The 15132-nt window shown below is 37.2% G+C and overlaps 2 protein-coding genes across 3 annotated transcripts; one reads left to right on the plus strand and one right to left on the minus strand.

Moving 5' to 3' along the window:
* On the plus strand, positions 1569-3739 carry LOC107628762 (expansin-like B1). The gene is made up of 5 exons (XM_016331364.2): positions 1569-1898; positions 2181-2287; positions 2616-2797; positions 2945-3077; positions 3422-3739. The coding sequence occupies exons 1-5, from the start codon at positions 1760-1762 to the stop codon at positions 3623-3625; spliced, it is 765 nt and encodes a 254-aa protein (XP_016186850.1). The 5' UTR covers positions 1569-1759; the 3' UTR covers positions 3626-3739.
* LOC107628747 (pentatricopeptide repeat-containing protein At3g29230-like) lies at positions 1942-13893 on the minus strand. Of its 2 annotated transcripts, XM_021120094.1 has the most exons (4): positions 11848-13893; positions 3413-3576; positions 2636-3097; positions 1942-2277 (listed from the first exon to the last, which is right to left on the minus strand). In XM_021120094.1, exon 1 carries the CDS (start codon positions 13781-13783, stop codon positions 11924-11926), a length of 1860 nt encoding a protein of 619 aa, XP_020975753.1. In that variant the 5' UTR covers positions 13784-13893; the 3' UTR covers positions 1942-2277; positions 2636-3097; positions 3413-3576; positions 11848-11923. The 2 variants fall into 2 exon arrangements, with proteins under 2 accessions (XP_020975753.1, XP_016186831.1); XM_016331345.2 differs by lacking the exon at positions 3413-3576.

The following is a 15132-nucleotide window of genomic DNA, read 5'->3' on the forward strand; positions in this document are numbered from 1 at the left end:
AAAGTTTTCTGAGATTTAAGTTATATTATACTCGATATTCTTATATTTTATAAAAATATGATATTAATTTTTCTTATAAACATGAGACTGACTCTTCTTTAGGAGGCATCGAAAATAATGAAGTGTATGTGTAATATAATGGCACTAACGTCCACCATGTATGGGACATGACCTGTGAAAGGTGCTACACTCAGAAGAATCTCCTTTGAGAGCCAAAGTCATTTTCTAATTATGACTAGAGTTTGCTCCTTTTGCATTGTGCCCCAATGTTAATGTGCTTTGAAACACATCTAGTAGATGGATGATACCAGACAGAGATCAATGTCGTTAGTATGTAATATGTGGCCAAGTGGGAACTAAAATATCAAGGTCTTCATAGTGGAGAAAGACCTAACCATTCCTCCTTGTGTTCCAAGCAAGATTAAGACATTTCTCAATTCAGTAAAACCCAATCTTTGGTTTTAACCTATCTTCTAAAATATTATGATTGTGAATGTCAGCTAATAATTCTGTTAAGATTCTTCTGTTTGCCTCATGTTTACTATCTACGTAGTGTTCTGAACATAGAATGAAAGTTAATGCAATTGAACAAAAGTAAACGATCACTAAATATGACATTTATTAATGGAATGATTGACTACATATCCGTTGCACGGAGTAACATCGTTGTAAGAACTGAATCGGTAATCGAATCGATTTGGTTATTGATTTATTGGTTTAACTGATGAATTATTGATTGAATCGGTAAAACCGGTCTATATAAATAAAAAATATAAAATAGTCAAAAACCTAAAATTAAAATTTAAAATACAAATCTTAACTAATATTTTAAAAACAATTAAGTTTTAACAAATTATAATCAACAAATTATAATCCGGTTAATATATAAAATTTTAGTATTTTTTCATGATAAATATTTTTTAATTTTATTTTTATATTAAAGTATTTTTATATTTATTATATTATTATATACTATATGTATTTATTGAAAAATAATATTGATAATATCATATAATCATAAAAAATATTTATATTGTAATTAATAAAAATATTTGATATTTTTATACATATTTAATAATATTTATATTAATAATTATGAATAATAAAAATATATAATTAATTTAAATATAAGTGAATATAAAATTAAAATAATATCTAAAAAAATTATTGTGCGATTTTTACTATATAATTAATATTAGCATATGAAATATGATGGAATAATATAGCTTAGTGGAAAGGAAAGCATGCAATATAAGAATGACAGGTTCAAACCACATTTTTGGGCTGGACCGGACTGATTGAAGATCCAGTTACAAGTTTTTCAGTCAAATCGATTGGTCCCGTCCGATTTATAATTGTGTGAGAAATCCCTATAACCAAAACAAATAGAGCAAACATACTAATTTGGAAAACAATGCCAACTTTCGGATGGCAAAGTGCACTTTACCTCCACACTTTAGAAAATACTCAAATTTACTTCTCTCTATTCTTGAATATTTTAGCCTTTTGTGAACTTAAGAGAAAGGCTGATTTGCAAATATCGAAAATGTTAGAAGTCATTTTGTATATTCCCAAAATTCTGAGGGTATAATGCTCTTCCTCTAATTTTTATTCTTTATATTTGGAACGTCAAAGTTTTAAGATTGACCAAACCAATTTTCTATAAATAGAAGAAACCCGGTTCTCTTCAAGCATAAACTAGTTTCTGTTTTTCATTTTTTTTTTCTCCACCTTAACTGCTTTCTCTATTCTGCCCTTCATGGCTGTCTCACTTTTGGGTCCTCTGGTTATTACCACCTTGCTTTGCATGCAAACTCTGGCAGATGCTTCATGCACTGATTGTTTTGTTCAATCTCGAGCAGAATATTACCCGAACTCTGAAGTAAATGGCACAGATGGTAATAAAACTAGGGATTGAACTTAGTGTATAATACACTAGGAGAATCTAATTATGTAGATTTAATAGAAGTTATCAATGTAAAGTTATGCTAACATATATCACTGGACAATCTTAGTGCATGATGCATAAATTTTATCTTGGTGCATGGACTGTAGCATTGTCAATGAAGCTGCTAGAAGGATAACAAAAATGCACATCTGAATTGAGAAACTAGTAAACATGCTCTAACATATGCTCATACTTTTAACTGATACATATGCTCCTCTTACATTCATTTTAGCTGGTGCATGCGGATTCGGTTCCTTTGGTGCTACCATTAATGGTGGCGATGTATCAGCTGCATCCAATCTTTACCGTAATGGTGTTGGCTGTGGCTCCTGTTACCAGGTAAGTGTGTAATCAAGTTATCATTACTGCATAAGAACTACAAAGAGAGTTCATCAAGGATCCAGCTATGTGACAAACTGCCAATTACTGTAGGCCACCAACTTAGCATGTTTTTTTGAATGAAGTATATATGTATATGTGTATATATTTAAAAAAAGGCATTCACTTAAAACCTATGAATCTTATTCTTATCACACACAAAAAAATTCTTCTTTCCTATTTCTTCCATTTGGTGCTCTGACTTTCAAACATGTAACAATTCAACAGCACTTCACATGGTTAAAAGTAGTAGAGATGTCATGATGTTGTACTTTTGATACTTGCTCAGGTAAGGTGTACAAACAATACCTATTGCTCAGACAATGGTGTCACTGTAGTTATAACTGACCAAGGCTCAGGTGATGGCACCAACTTCATTCTGAGTCAACGAGCCTTTGGTGGGATGGCTCAGACCAGTGACACAGCTCCTTATCTATTAGCTCTTGGCATAGTTGATATTGAATACAGGCGGTATGATATAATTCTACACAGATAAAACCCTATGAGTTCATGTTTGCATCATCAACTTTTGAAGCTGTAGATATATACAAACACACACACACACATATATTCAATGGATTAAAGATTTAACTGAGGCCTCTCTCTCTTCTTCTCAAGTGTTTCATGCAGCTACCCAAACAAAAACATAACAATTAAGATATACGAGAGCAGCAGTAATCCTAATTACTTGGCTTTTGTCATATGGTTTCAACAAGGAATGAGAGACATAACTGCTGTGCAGCTCTGTGAGGTAGTTTTTGCCTCCTTATCCTGTGCAAATTGGAATTCATAAATCTCTGAGATGCATAAACTCAATGCTTTAAACAGATAATTTTGTGAAGGAGGACTTGGAAATAAACAGAGTGTAAAAGATCACATAATCATGCTCTATCTTCAAACATTTATTTAAATAGAACACTTCAAACAGAAATAAACTGCAACAGCATGAGCCATTAACTTGTCACTATACAGAAAGGAAATAATACACAAAAACAAAGAGATAAACTAAGGAAGAAGGATCCAGTGTCTTATTAGGAAATAATGCTGGCAAACTAGCACTGACAATGACATTGTAATCTCCTGTACCGTGTGCAGACGCAGAACTTTGTCTGTAAGTTACTGGATCGGACTCATGGAGTAGTCTGGACTACTACCTCTCCACCAAGTGGACCTTTGTCGTTACGGATGCTGTTTAGTGCTGAAGATGGAGAACAAACATGGGTTGTCCCCAGTAGTAACATACCAGAAGACTGGAAAGCAGGGGAGACATATGACTCAGGAGTACAAGTGGACAAATAGAAAAACAGCAAAAATGAAATATCATCTAATCATAAACCTTTCTGTAATGAAAGAATAAAATAAGGCATCAATCCATCCTATCAAGTTCAGTCAATCACCCTTTTTACAATCCCATCTACTTGATTGTCTTTCCCTTGATAAATTTATTATTTGGTCTCTATCTAGCTTTCAACTGATCAATAGCTGAACTCTGGAATGATCATATCAAGAATCACTCACAAGGTGTACAAATACAATACAAATTTTCAGTGGGGAGCCAAATGCTTAAAGCTTTCTCTCAACTTTGACGAAGGATTCTGACATTTGCACATTATGAAATATGAGGAATGCTAGGGGCCAGCAACTTTGTGATTTGTAGCCATCAAATAGCCATCAATGATGGTTTTAATGGTGTGAGATTGGTGTGAACTTTCATCCAATGGCTCACTTTTCTTTGCTGGTTACATGCTGGACAGAATTTAACAAAGTTGCTGGCCCCCTACACTTTTCCATGAAATATTAATTGGAAACATTAACACAATTGATTGTTTCATTAATTAATCTTCAAAATGTATGCCTCAAACAATTCTTTCAAATAAGGTCAGACAATTATGGACCAAACATGGAACTAGCAATCTGATATCTTATGGAAATCCTTTTATCAGGGAAAGCGAGACTGTTTTGGGATGGTTTGCAATCTGATACCATATATGAAGATATTAAGCATTAGATGGATTTCAAAAGGTGTGAAACAGAAGTAAATGACTTCAATACAAATGGATAGAATTTTTCAAAACAAGAATGAAAGAGCTTTGATTTTAGTAAACATTAAACATCACATCTTGAGAGTACAACAAACAAATTTGAAGTCACTCAAGTCAAATATAAAGTATGACATAACATTAGGAGTGTCTAAGAATAGAAAGAAATGGAAGGGAGGGATTTGTAGATTCCAAAACTCCATGGAAATTTTATATCTCATGAGGAAAGGAACCAAGGGGTGTGTGATTCGTTGAATGGTTTTACATTCTGGGAATTTTACACTAAAAATCTTATATGAGAATGTATTTTTAGTGTAAGTTTCCCAAGAATGTAAAAATATTCTACGAACCACACAACCCTAAGAGTAAACAAATGAATGTGATTTTAAAGTATGAGATCCTGTGCTTACATCCTTCACTTAGAATAAGGGGAAAGCATAAATCAATACCAAAATCACTACATGATTCCAATATTTAGTATTCTAGTATATCCTTTATGTTAGTGAAGAAAGAGATTAAATGGAACAATAGTAGCATTGACAGTCCCCTTCTCTCTTTGATTAAGACCACACAATGGGAGGGAAAACCACCCAATCCTTCCTTCTATCATTTCTTAACAAATACCATTCTTTTCATCTCCCAGTAGAATTTCCAAAATGAGCATGCCATATCTTACCACAACTGCAGCTGAATAATTCGATCTTCAAGATACATAGTTTTTGATAGAAAATCAATACCAATTGTGGCCTGTTTGGGAAAAAAAGAAAAATAAGTTTGTTTACTAGCTAAAGACATAAAATGCAAAACTGATCTGGAAATTCAGAAGTGCATATAATGTTGGAATTCGCACAATAGAGCCTAGTTAAATTGTGTCATTATATTGCACATGAATTATCAAGAATTTGGCAGGAAAAAAAGAAAAAAAATTATCTAAATAATCCAAAATAATAAATGGAAAGCAGATTAATATGTAAACTGTGATGTAGTAAATGAATGGATAATAGTGGTGACAAAACCTTTGTTAAGGTACCACATTTATTATCAATTTTGTCTCATACACAAGCTTGTATTAGTGGGCTGTTGGATCCACATCAAATGGATCTCACATAGCATCAAATGGTAGGGGAGTGTGTGTTGGCTCAATATATCCGAAAAAAAGAATGAAAAAGAGTACACAAACATTACCTCATTTTTTTACCCATGAATTCATGCTGGAAACATTTTGCTGTCTCTATCATTTCCCTCAACCTTCCGTGCTACTTTCATACACTATAAAATCAAATTTTGACTAATTTCATTTGTATCTCCATTTCAGGTAAAACCATTGCATTACATTTTAATACAAGAATTATGAGCATTATCACTCCAAAATTTGCACTATGGATCATTAGCTCTGGTGCAACAGATTATGTGACTTTCGACTTAAAAGATTTTGTAAGTTTTTAAAATATTGATCCAAATAATGTGATATTACCAAATGGGACCAAAACTGTCAGCACCATCATTAGCATAATCACATTCTCTAAAAACTTTTTCCTTAAAAATGTTTTGTACATTCCCTCTTTTGATTTCAAACTGATCTCTGTGTCAAAATTAACCTCAAATTTACATGGTCAACTGTTAATCGATGATAAGTATTGTAAAATACAAGATTGATCCACATCGAAGATAATTGGCATTGCTAAGTGTAGAGAATGGTTATATATAATGAGTAGAAAACCAGAATTCTCTCGCTTTCTCCTTCCTCCAACAAAGCAAATTTCATTGGCGGCAACTACAACTACTATTCATCACACAACACCTTCACACACTAAGCAGAATAATATTTGGCATCTTCTATTAGGACACATACTTATACATAAACTGATTTTACTGAAAAAATATTTCTTTTTATAGATTGTATTACTTCAAAACTTCCTTGTGACTCATGTCATTTTGCAAAATAAAAAAAATTATCTTTTGATCTTAGTACAATTGAAATAAAAGATTATTGTAACTTAATTCATATGGATATCTGGGGTTCTATTTCTGTCCCTTCCAATGAAGGACATAGGTACTTTTTTACTGTGGTGAATGGCAAGAACATATTCACTTGGATTTATTTGATGAAAACTAAATCTAAAACATCACAATTGATTATTAATTTTGTAAATTTTGTGAGAGTACGATTTGAAAATCAAATTAAGTGTATAAGGACGGATAATGGGCTAAAATTCATTCTAAAATTCTTTTTTGCATCAACTGGCATTTTACACCAAACTTCTTGTGTAGAAATAACAGAGCAAAATGAGATTGTAGAGTGAAAACACTAGCACATTTTATGTGTTGCTAGAACACTGTTATTTCAATCAGAAATTCCACATTACTTTTGGCAATACCCAGTTGCTCACGCTATTCACCTAATTAATAGGATGCCTAGCACTAAACCGGATAATGCTAGTCATTATAAGCTTTTGTATGGTAAATTACCAGAGTATTTGGTTCTCTTGCATATATCTCCACATTAACAAATTCAAGAACAAAATTAGACCTAAGAGCCAGGAAAACAACTTTTCTCAGTTTTAAATTTGGAACAAAGGGTTTCCAACTTATTGATTTAAAATCAAAAGAAATTTTCATATCTAGAAATGTAACTTTTTATAAAACTTATTTTTCATTTTCACATTCCTCTAGCACTGACATTCCTGCGGCACCCACTCGTACTCTATAATGCATTGATCTTTTTCAATATGATACACCATTCACACATCATTTGTAATCATCCACACATACGACACTCACATATTCAAATAAATATTTTTCAAAATCAATGCACTCACTAATTTCCTCACACACCATTGCACCCATTACCACACCACACATTAACAATGCACCTGCATCACAAAACTACGACATCACACATGACTGCATCACTAGAAAATCTGAAAGAGTCAAGAAAGAAACTGCCTGCTTATTTAAAGGATTAGCATTGTATTATAGCCCACGCAACTCATTCTAGCAAATTTGTCAACTCTATCTCTTTATATCTTATCTCACAACATTTGTCATATGATAAACTAACCCCAAAATATAAGTCTCTTTCTTTAGCCATCGCCTCAAATCTGGAACCTAACACTTATGAGAAAGCGAATGCACATGAATGTTGGAGAAAGGCAATTGTCTCACTGAACTCCCAAAAGGCAAGAAGGCTATAGGTTGTAAATGAATTTTTCAGGTAAAATTCAATCCCAATGACACCATAGAAAGTCACAAAGCCAGACTAGTTGCAAAAACATTCACTCAAGTGTAAGGAGTGGATTATGGAGAATTGGAGATACTTTTAGTCCAGTTGTCAAAATGACTACTTTACAAGTAATGTTAGCATTAGCAGCGGCAAAGAAATGACATTTGAAACAGCTGGACATCAATACTGCCTTTCTTCACGAAGATTTGGATAAGGAAGTTTATATGAAGATACCACCCGGTTTGGCTGTGTCACAACCAGGTTTGGTTTGTTAATTGCAAAAGTCTCTATATGGACTTAAGCAAGCAAGCAGACAATGGAACATTAAGCTCACCAACACTCTTGTTGATGCTGGTTATAAGCCGTTTTTTTTATGATCATTCCTTCTTCATCAAGAAACAATCCGAAAGCTTCACTGTCATCCTAGTATATGTGGATAACTTGATTTTAACTGGGATGACATTGGCGAAATCAATTCCATCAAACAAATTTTGGATGACAAATTCAAAATAAAGGATCTTGGTGATCTCGAATACTTCTTGGGAATGGAAGTAGCACACTCTAACTCTGGAATTCACATTTATCAACATAAGTATGCTACAGACAACACTACTTACAAACTCATCAGCCAACTCTTTTACCTCACAAACACTATACCCGATCTCTCTTATGTTGTGGGGTGTTTGAGCCAGTTTTTGGACTGTACAACCACTTCTTATCTACAAGTTTCTTTCTGCGTACTCTGATATTTAAAAGGCAGACCTGCAATTAGTCTATTCTTCACCTCTACTTCTGATTCACCGAATTTTCCGACGCTGACTGGGTTACCTGTGCCGATACTCGCCACTCTGTTGCAGGTTATTACTTCATGCTTGGAAACTCTCTCGTTAGCTAGAAGAGTAAGAAGCAAACCACCGTTGCCAAGTCCTCTGCAGAAGCTGAATACATGTCTCTTGCTATTGCCACTTGTGAAGCTACTTGGTTATCTTTCTTAATGGATTTCATTGGTTTGCTGCTTCAGAAGTCTATCATTGTATTCTGTGACAATCAATCAGCCATTCACATTACCAATAATCCCATCTTTCATGAAAGAACCAAACACATTGAAGTGGACTGCCATATTGTTTGTGAAAAACATGATCTCATTCATCTTATACCGGTTCGTTCCAAAGATCAAGTTGTTGATTTTCTTACCAAAGATCTGCCATCGAGTCATTTTCTTACTAATGTTTTCAATCTATGATTATTAGATTTATACAATTCTAGTTTGCGGAGGATATTATCTAGGTTATTTTTTTATTAGTTTAATATTGATGGTAATTAATTATAGTAGGAGTACATAAGGTTAACCATCAAAACTTTTTTTAGTTTTCTGTTTTCAGTCATTTAAAAATTTTTAAAATGAGAAAAACTCATTTTTCTCCCTCTCTCAACTTTACTCTTTTTCTCTTTCCTGGTTCATCAAACTATTAACGTCAATAGTTAAGGATATGAGATTTTCTTCAGTTTCAGTAGAACTTAACCAGTTCCCTGTTCGTCCTGTAGGCGTGCTCCAAGTCTCCGACCCCTGTTCGCTCTCACCAATCACAGCTTCTTCCTCAAGACTCTTATTTCGTAGTATGAGAGTACGTACTCTTCCATAATCTGTCTATGTCTAATGCAAGGCGGGATAAAGCTACACAACCCCATGTTGGAAAAGACCCACGAGTTTGGAACTGGGAAGTGTATCTCCGATTGAAGAGTGAATCATTCACAATTTTTGTGGATAATTTACTAGACAATGTTTGAAAGAATGAATTATTTTCATATGCTCAAGTGGACAGGCAGGATAAATGACATCTATTTGGTACGTAAGAAGAGATATGGCAGGATCCATCTGTTTGCTTTCATCAGGTATACTATAAAAGGAGGAATATTAAAGGCCATCAAGAAGATGAATGAAATGCGATTAAGGAGTAAAGAGATCTTTGTGGGTGAAGCTAAATATAGGAAGATGATTGATGTTTGGAAAAAAATCACTACGCACAATGAAGATGTCAGGGAATCTTCTGATGGAAAAACAGGAAAGAATTAAAGAAAATGATATTGAGGTGAACGAGAAAGGAAGAGTTGTCTTGAAACACTATGGAAGTGAAGAATTAGGAGCTTAGAAGGAACCGTTGGAGTTGGGATGAGATGCAGTGGTAATGATGATGCCACAGGGACTACGGGAGACAGAGCATGACAAGGATAGAAAGGTAATTGTCGTTAAGGATTTGGATGAGTGGCATGAGAATTTTTTGAAAATGCGATCGGATAATTCTTTGGTGTATCCAGCAGTTATGGTGAGTGCAAAATCTATGAGATCTCAAACAATCAGTAACGAAGCAATCTTTGAAAGAATTGAGACTTGCAAATATGGGGATAAACAAAAAGAAGAGGTTGAGTGCGAAATCTATGGGATCTCAAACATTCAGTAACGAAGCAATCTTTGAAAGAACGGAGACTTGGGAATATGCGGATGAACGGAAAGAATGGGTTGATTTGGTGTTGAATAAAAGTTCAGTTGGGGCTGGGTTGAAGCATATAAGGCCCAATATGTTAGTGTGGTGTGGCAGCGAAGTGGCTGTGTGGTGCGACGGAAAGTATGTCGTTGTGCGTTTTAAAATGGCCTCCTTGCTGGCTGCTGCGGGCGACAGTGAAGAGAGGGTGTGGCTGGTCATGGAGCCCGCGAATGGGTTGATGCCACGGTCAACAGCGCTGACGAGGCGGATCTGGGAGCAACGCGGAAGTCAGCCGTTGGTGGCGGAGGTGATAATGTCTATGCTGAGCTTGATGGCATGGAGCGTAGGGAGGAGCGTGAAGCCGCTGATACACCCAACGAGCAGAATCAAGTCGGGAAGGAGATTGGCGGAGGTATGAATAATTGTCCAAACAGCATACTGGAGGGAAACATTCCACCAAGTGCAGTTAATGAGATCCACGCTAGTTTAGACGAGAGTGGTAAGTAGCATGTTGGCATATGTTTGATGAGGGGTGATGCAGTGCATGACTCAGATTTAGAGTATGAGAATACAGTGGTGGAGGAAACTGGGTTGAAGGATGAATTGACTGTAAGGAACTTGGAAGATTTAGGGGATTCAGAGCAAGATGCAGACAGTGAAACTAATCAAGATGGGTACGGAAGAAGTTGGGATAAAGATATGGCTGGAAAACAGGGCTGTTTGGGATCTGGCGATCGAATCAGGAGCGGTTTTATAAGACGAAGATGAGACGAAGATGGGGACATTATAGCTATTCTTCAAGCGCAGAATGAAGTATTGGCACAAAAAAGAATGCAAGCAGAACAGAAGGAGCTGCCCCAAAAACCGGAATAAGGTGTGTAATAAAATTTTTAAATGATTTTAGTTCATGGAATGTGAGGGGTTTAGGAGGTGTTAGAAGGTGGGGAATGGTAAAAAATTTAAGCGTAAAAATAATGTGAATATGTTAGAATTGATAGAGACAAAGAAGAATGTGATTATTAAGCTTGATGTAGTGCAATTTTGGGGTAATGATATGGTGGGTTGAGAAGTTGTGGGATCGGAAGGTGCTTCCAAAGGTTTATTATAATGTGAGATGATATGATATTTAAGTGAATAAGTAATTGTTACAAAAAGGAGAGATTGTTGTGTATAGAAGGGGAATTGACAAACAATAATTTTCATTGTGCGGTTTGTTTGGTGTATGGTGCGCATACAAGAAAGGTTGCTGTGTGGGAAGAGTTGAGTTTTTTTATCGGAACTATGTCAAAGTTTTTTTTTTTTTTTTGTTACATGGGTGACTTCAGTGAGGTTGTGCAGTTGGTAGAAAGCAAAAGGCGCTAGTGTGTACATGATATAGAACTGGGGGTATAGAACTGAATGACCGTACGTTTACGTGGTTCAGAGGTCAATAGTGCAGTCGAACTGATAGAATAGCGGTGAGTTTGGTTTTGTTGTTATCATTTGAAGCAGTTGGTTAAAAAGGAATCACAGAATCTTCAAAAATTAAGAAATAGGTATTGTGGAAATAGTCAACAAGACGATTAGCAGTTACAAAGAGTGGAATGATATTTGATCTTTGGGTTGTTGATGGCATTGACGAAGATGATTAGAAATTAATTTGTTTTATCTATTTAATATTTTTCTTTTGATGCTCCACTTTATTGTGTTGAGCTTTTTGTTTCAAAAAAAAAAGTAAATCAGCATTTTACTTGAGAAACAAAGACATGATCTTGGATCTGAAAACGCGTAACAAACCTGTTAGTGTTGACGAATTTGTCGTACATGAATTGGGTGATGATGCTGGTTTTTCCGACGAATTGATCACCTAAGATCAGAAACTATCTTTGTCAACTGAATTGCCAAATGATATTTTCATCCGTGCACCCAATTCACCCAGCATTGAGTTAATTATGTTTTTCCTATAGGCAGCTTTTTTCTTAATCAAATATTCTGATTCAAAATCTTCAAGATGAACTAAATGGGATGCTGCTTCTTTCTGTAGTCCTTTTCCCTTTATCATCAGCCTCACATGTTCAACATCATCCCATCTCCCTTCAGCAGCATAGATGTTTGACAGCATTATATAAGGACCAATATCCAGTGGTTCCATCTCAATAAGTCTCTTGGCTGCAAACTCTCCAAGCTCTAGGTCTATATGCGTCCTACAACCAGAAAGCAATGCACCCCATAATACAGATCCAGCCTTGGGGACCTTTCTTATAAGATCTTCCGAGTTTTTCACCAAACCAGCTCGAGCTAGGAGATCAACCATGCAACCATAGTGTTCAACCTTGGGTTCAATTTTGTAAACTCGACACATGAGGCCAAAATACCAACAACCCTCCATGACCATACCTGCATGTGTACATGCAGATAAGACGCTAATGAAAGTAGCATCATTTGGCTGCAAACCTGACTTCTCCATCTCCAAGAATAGTTCCAAAGCTTTGTCCCCACTGCCATGCAAGCCATATGCCATGATCATAGAGTTCCATGATACAACGCTCTTAACTGGCATCTTGTTAAAAACATCTCTAGCCAGATCCATAGCCCCACATTTTGCATACGTTGTCAGAAGACAGGTTGAAAGCAAGACATCAGGTTTAATGTTCCTACTTTTGATAAAAGAATGAACCCAAATGCCCACATCAATCCTCCCTAAATTAGCACATGCCGTCAGCACGCTCACCATGGTAGCCTCATTTGGCACAACTTCGCCACTGTCCATCATCCTCTCAAACATTCTCAAACACTCACTGAACTTCTTGACCCGCACATACAATGCCAACATGGAATTCCACGAAACTACATTCCTCACAGGCATCAGGTCAAACAACTCAAGAGCCCTAAAAACATCCTCAATCCTTGCATACCCATCAACCATACAATTCCAAGACACTACATCTCTGACAGGCATTCTCTCAAACAACTCATTCGCAGACTCCAAATCACGAACTTCCACATACCCTGCGATCAGCGAATTCCAACTAAAAACATCCCTCTCTGGCATTTCATCAAACAACTGGCGAGCATCTCCAATTCCTCCATTCTTCATATACCCATCTATCATCGAGTTATAACTCACCAAATCCAACACAGAACTTCCCTCAAATACCGCACGTGCATCCGCAACCCTCCCAAAAACCGAGTACATCCGTATCAGTGAGTTCCTAACAAACAAATCTGATTCAAACCCGAATTTCACCACCCTGGCATGCCCTTTTTCCCCTTCTCCCACGGACCCAACATCCCCAGAAATCTTGATCAGAATCGGGAACGTGTAGTGATTTGGCTCAACACAGCGGGAGATCATTCTGTCGTAGTAGAAGCGAAGCGCCCCGGAGGAATCGCCCCTGCGAGCGTGGCTCCGCATGATGGTGTTGCAGAGGAAAGCATCAGGCTGGCGCACGTAATCGAACAGGTGAGTGGCACGTGGGGCAGTGAGGGGGTCAGAGCAGAGCTTCTTGATCGCCCTGCCAGCTGCGAGAGGGTTCTGGAAGATTCCAGAAACGAGGAGCTGGGTGTGGACCTGGTTGAACTGTCGAATGCCGGCGCATGAGTCAAGCAAGAATAAGATGGGGTGGGTTGGATCTAGTGTGGGTAAGATTTGTTCGGAGAGGCTGAGGTTGCTGTTGTGCAGTGATGGTGAACGAGAGCGGGACAGAGAAGATAGTTTAGGCCTAACTGCCATTTCGTTTAGGCGGTAAGGTGTTGGTTTCAGTTCCTTTTAGCTTCAACTTGAATGTTATAACGGTCCATCTAAATTTAGGAGACACAAATTATTTTAGATACCGAAAAAACAACGGTGTTTTGTTTAAATAGGGATGTTTGCCGTGTTTTATAGAGTTGTGGATGTATCAAAAAAGGAATCCAACGTGTTAACGTGTCAGCTAGACAGCAACACATAAATAGCGTGTTGTTTGCTGTCTCCATCCAAGAGGCAACCTTGGTATATAAAACTGAAGGAGGAAAGGGATTGGAGTGCATACCATCTTTGTTTTTCTTCACTATCACCGTACATTCTCAGCTCATCAAGCCAAGGTGCATTGATTAGCGGCCCCAAAGACGCGAATGCCACGTGTCAACATCCAAGTAGCATGCAGGTTGTGTGTTATCCTCGTCTCGCCACGTGTCTTTCATTTGTGTAGCACGCAAGTTGCGTGTTAAGATCAACGCACCATGTGTCTCCATTCTACGCAGCACGCAGGCTGCGTGTTAACAGTGATGCGCCACGTGTCACACATGCAGCAGCACGGAAGATGCGTGTTGCCACATGTCTCCTCGCAAGCGGCAAGCTCTGCACCGGGAACAACAGTCATTAATTATGAGGGTTGAGGGTTGGTAGCCCGGGTGTATAAAAGGGTGGTGGGACTGGGGTTGTTTTCATTGTCTTATTTGAGAGTGACAAAGGAGTGGCGAGGTTTGGGGTTTAGGAATGTTTTAAATTATTTTTAAAGTTGAGAGTGAGATTAATATATTTATAATGGCACGTGATTATACTGGGGTCGTGTTTCTATAGGGTTACCTGAAACTGGAGGTCGATCTCGGATGAGATCTTCGGTACAGGTCGGAGACGGCATGTCCGGCTGGCTGGTGGCGGCCGGAGCTGTCGTGTCCGACTTGTTGGACTTGCTGCACTGCTGATCCTTGGCCACCGAAGGGTTGGGGGTACCTGCAAGAGACTCCGATGCTTAAGTTAGCACGGGTATTAAGCAGGTTTTATGTAGAATCAGAGTATGAGTTATACCTGGGTGCTCCAGTGTATTTATAGTAGTGTGAGCTGACCTTTCTGATAAGATAAGTTAGTTATCTTATCTTATCTTATCCTGTTTTGGATGAAGTCAGCTTATCTTCAAGGGAACCGCCTTTATCTCTGTAGGCTGGGATTTGCCTTTGGATTTGGGTCGTGTTCCTCTATTTGGGCCCTTTATTGGGCTTTCCTGTCGATTTGGCCGAGCTCTTTTAGAAGAAGTCGGGTAGTCTAACCTGAAGAGGTCGGTCGCTTTTTCGCCAATCATCCCGGGTCGGGTAGCTTGACCC

This window comes from Arachis ipaensis, chromosome B01 (assembly GCF_000816755.2).
Source record: "Arachis ipaensis cultivar K30076 chromosome B01, Araip1.1, whole genome shotgun sequence".
Lineage (NCBI taxonomy): Eukaryota > Viridiplantae > Streptophyta > Magnoliopsida > Fabales > Fabaceae > Arachis > Arachis ipaensis.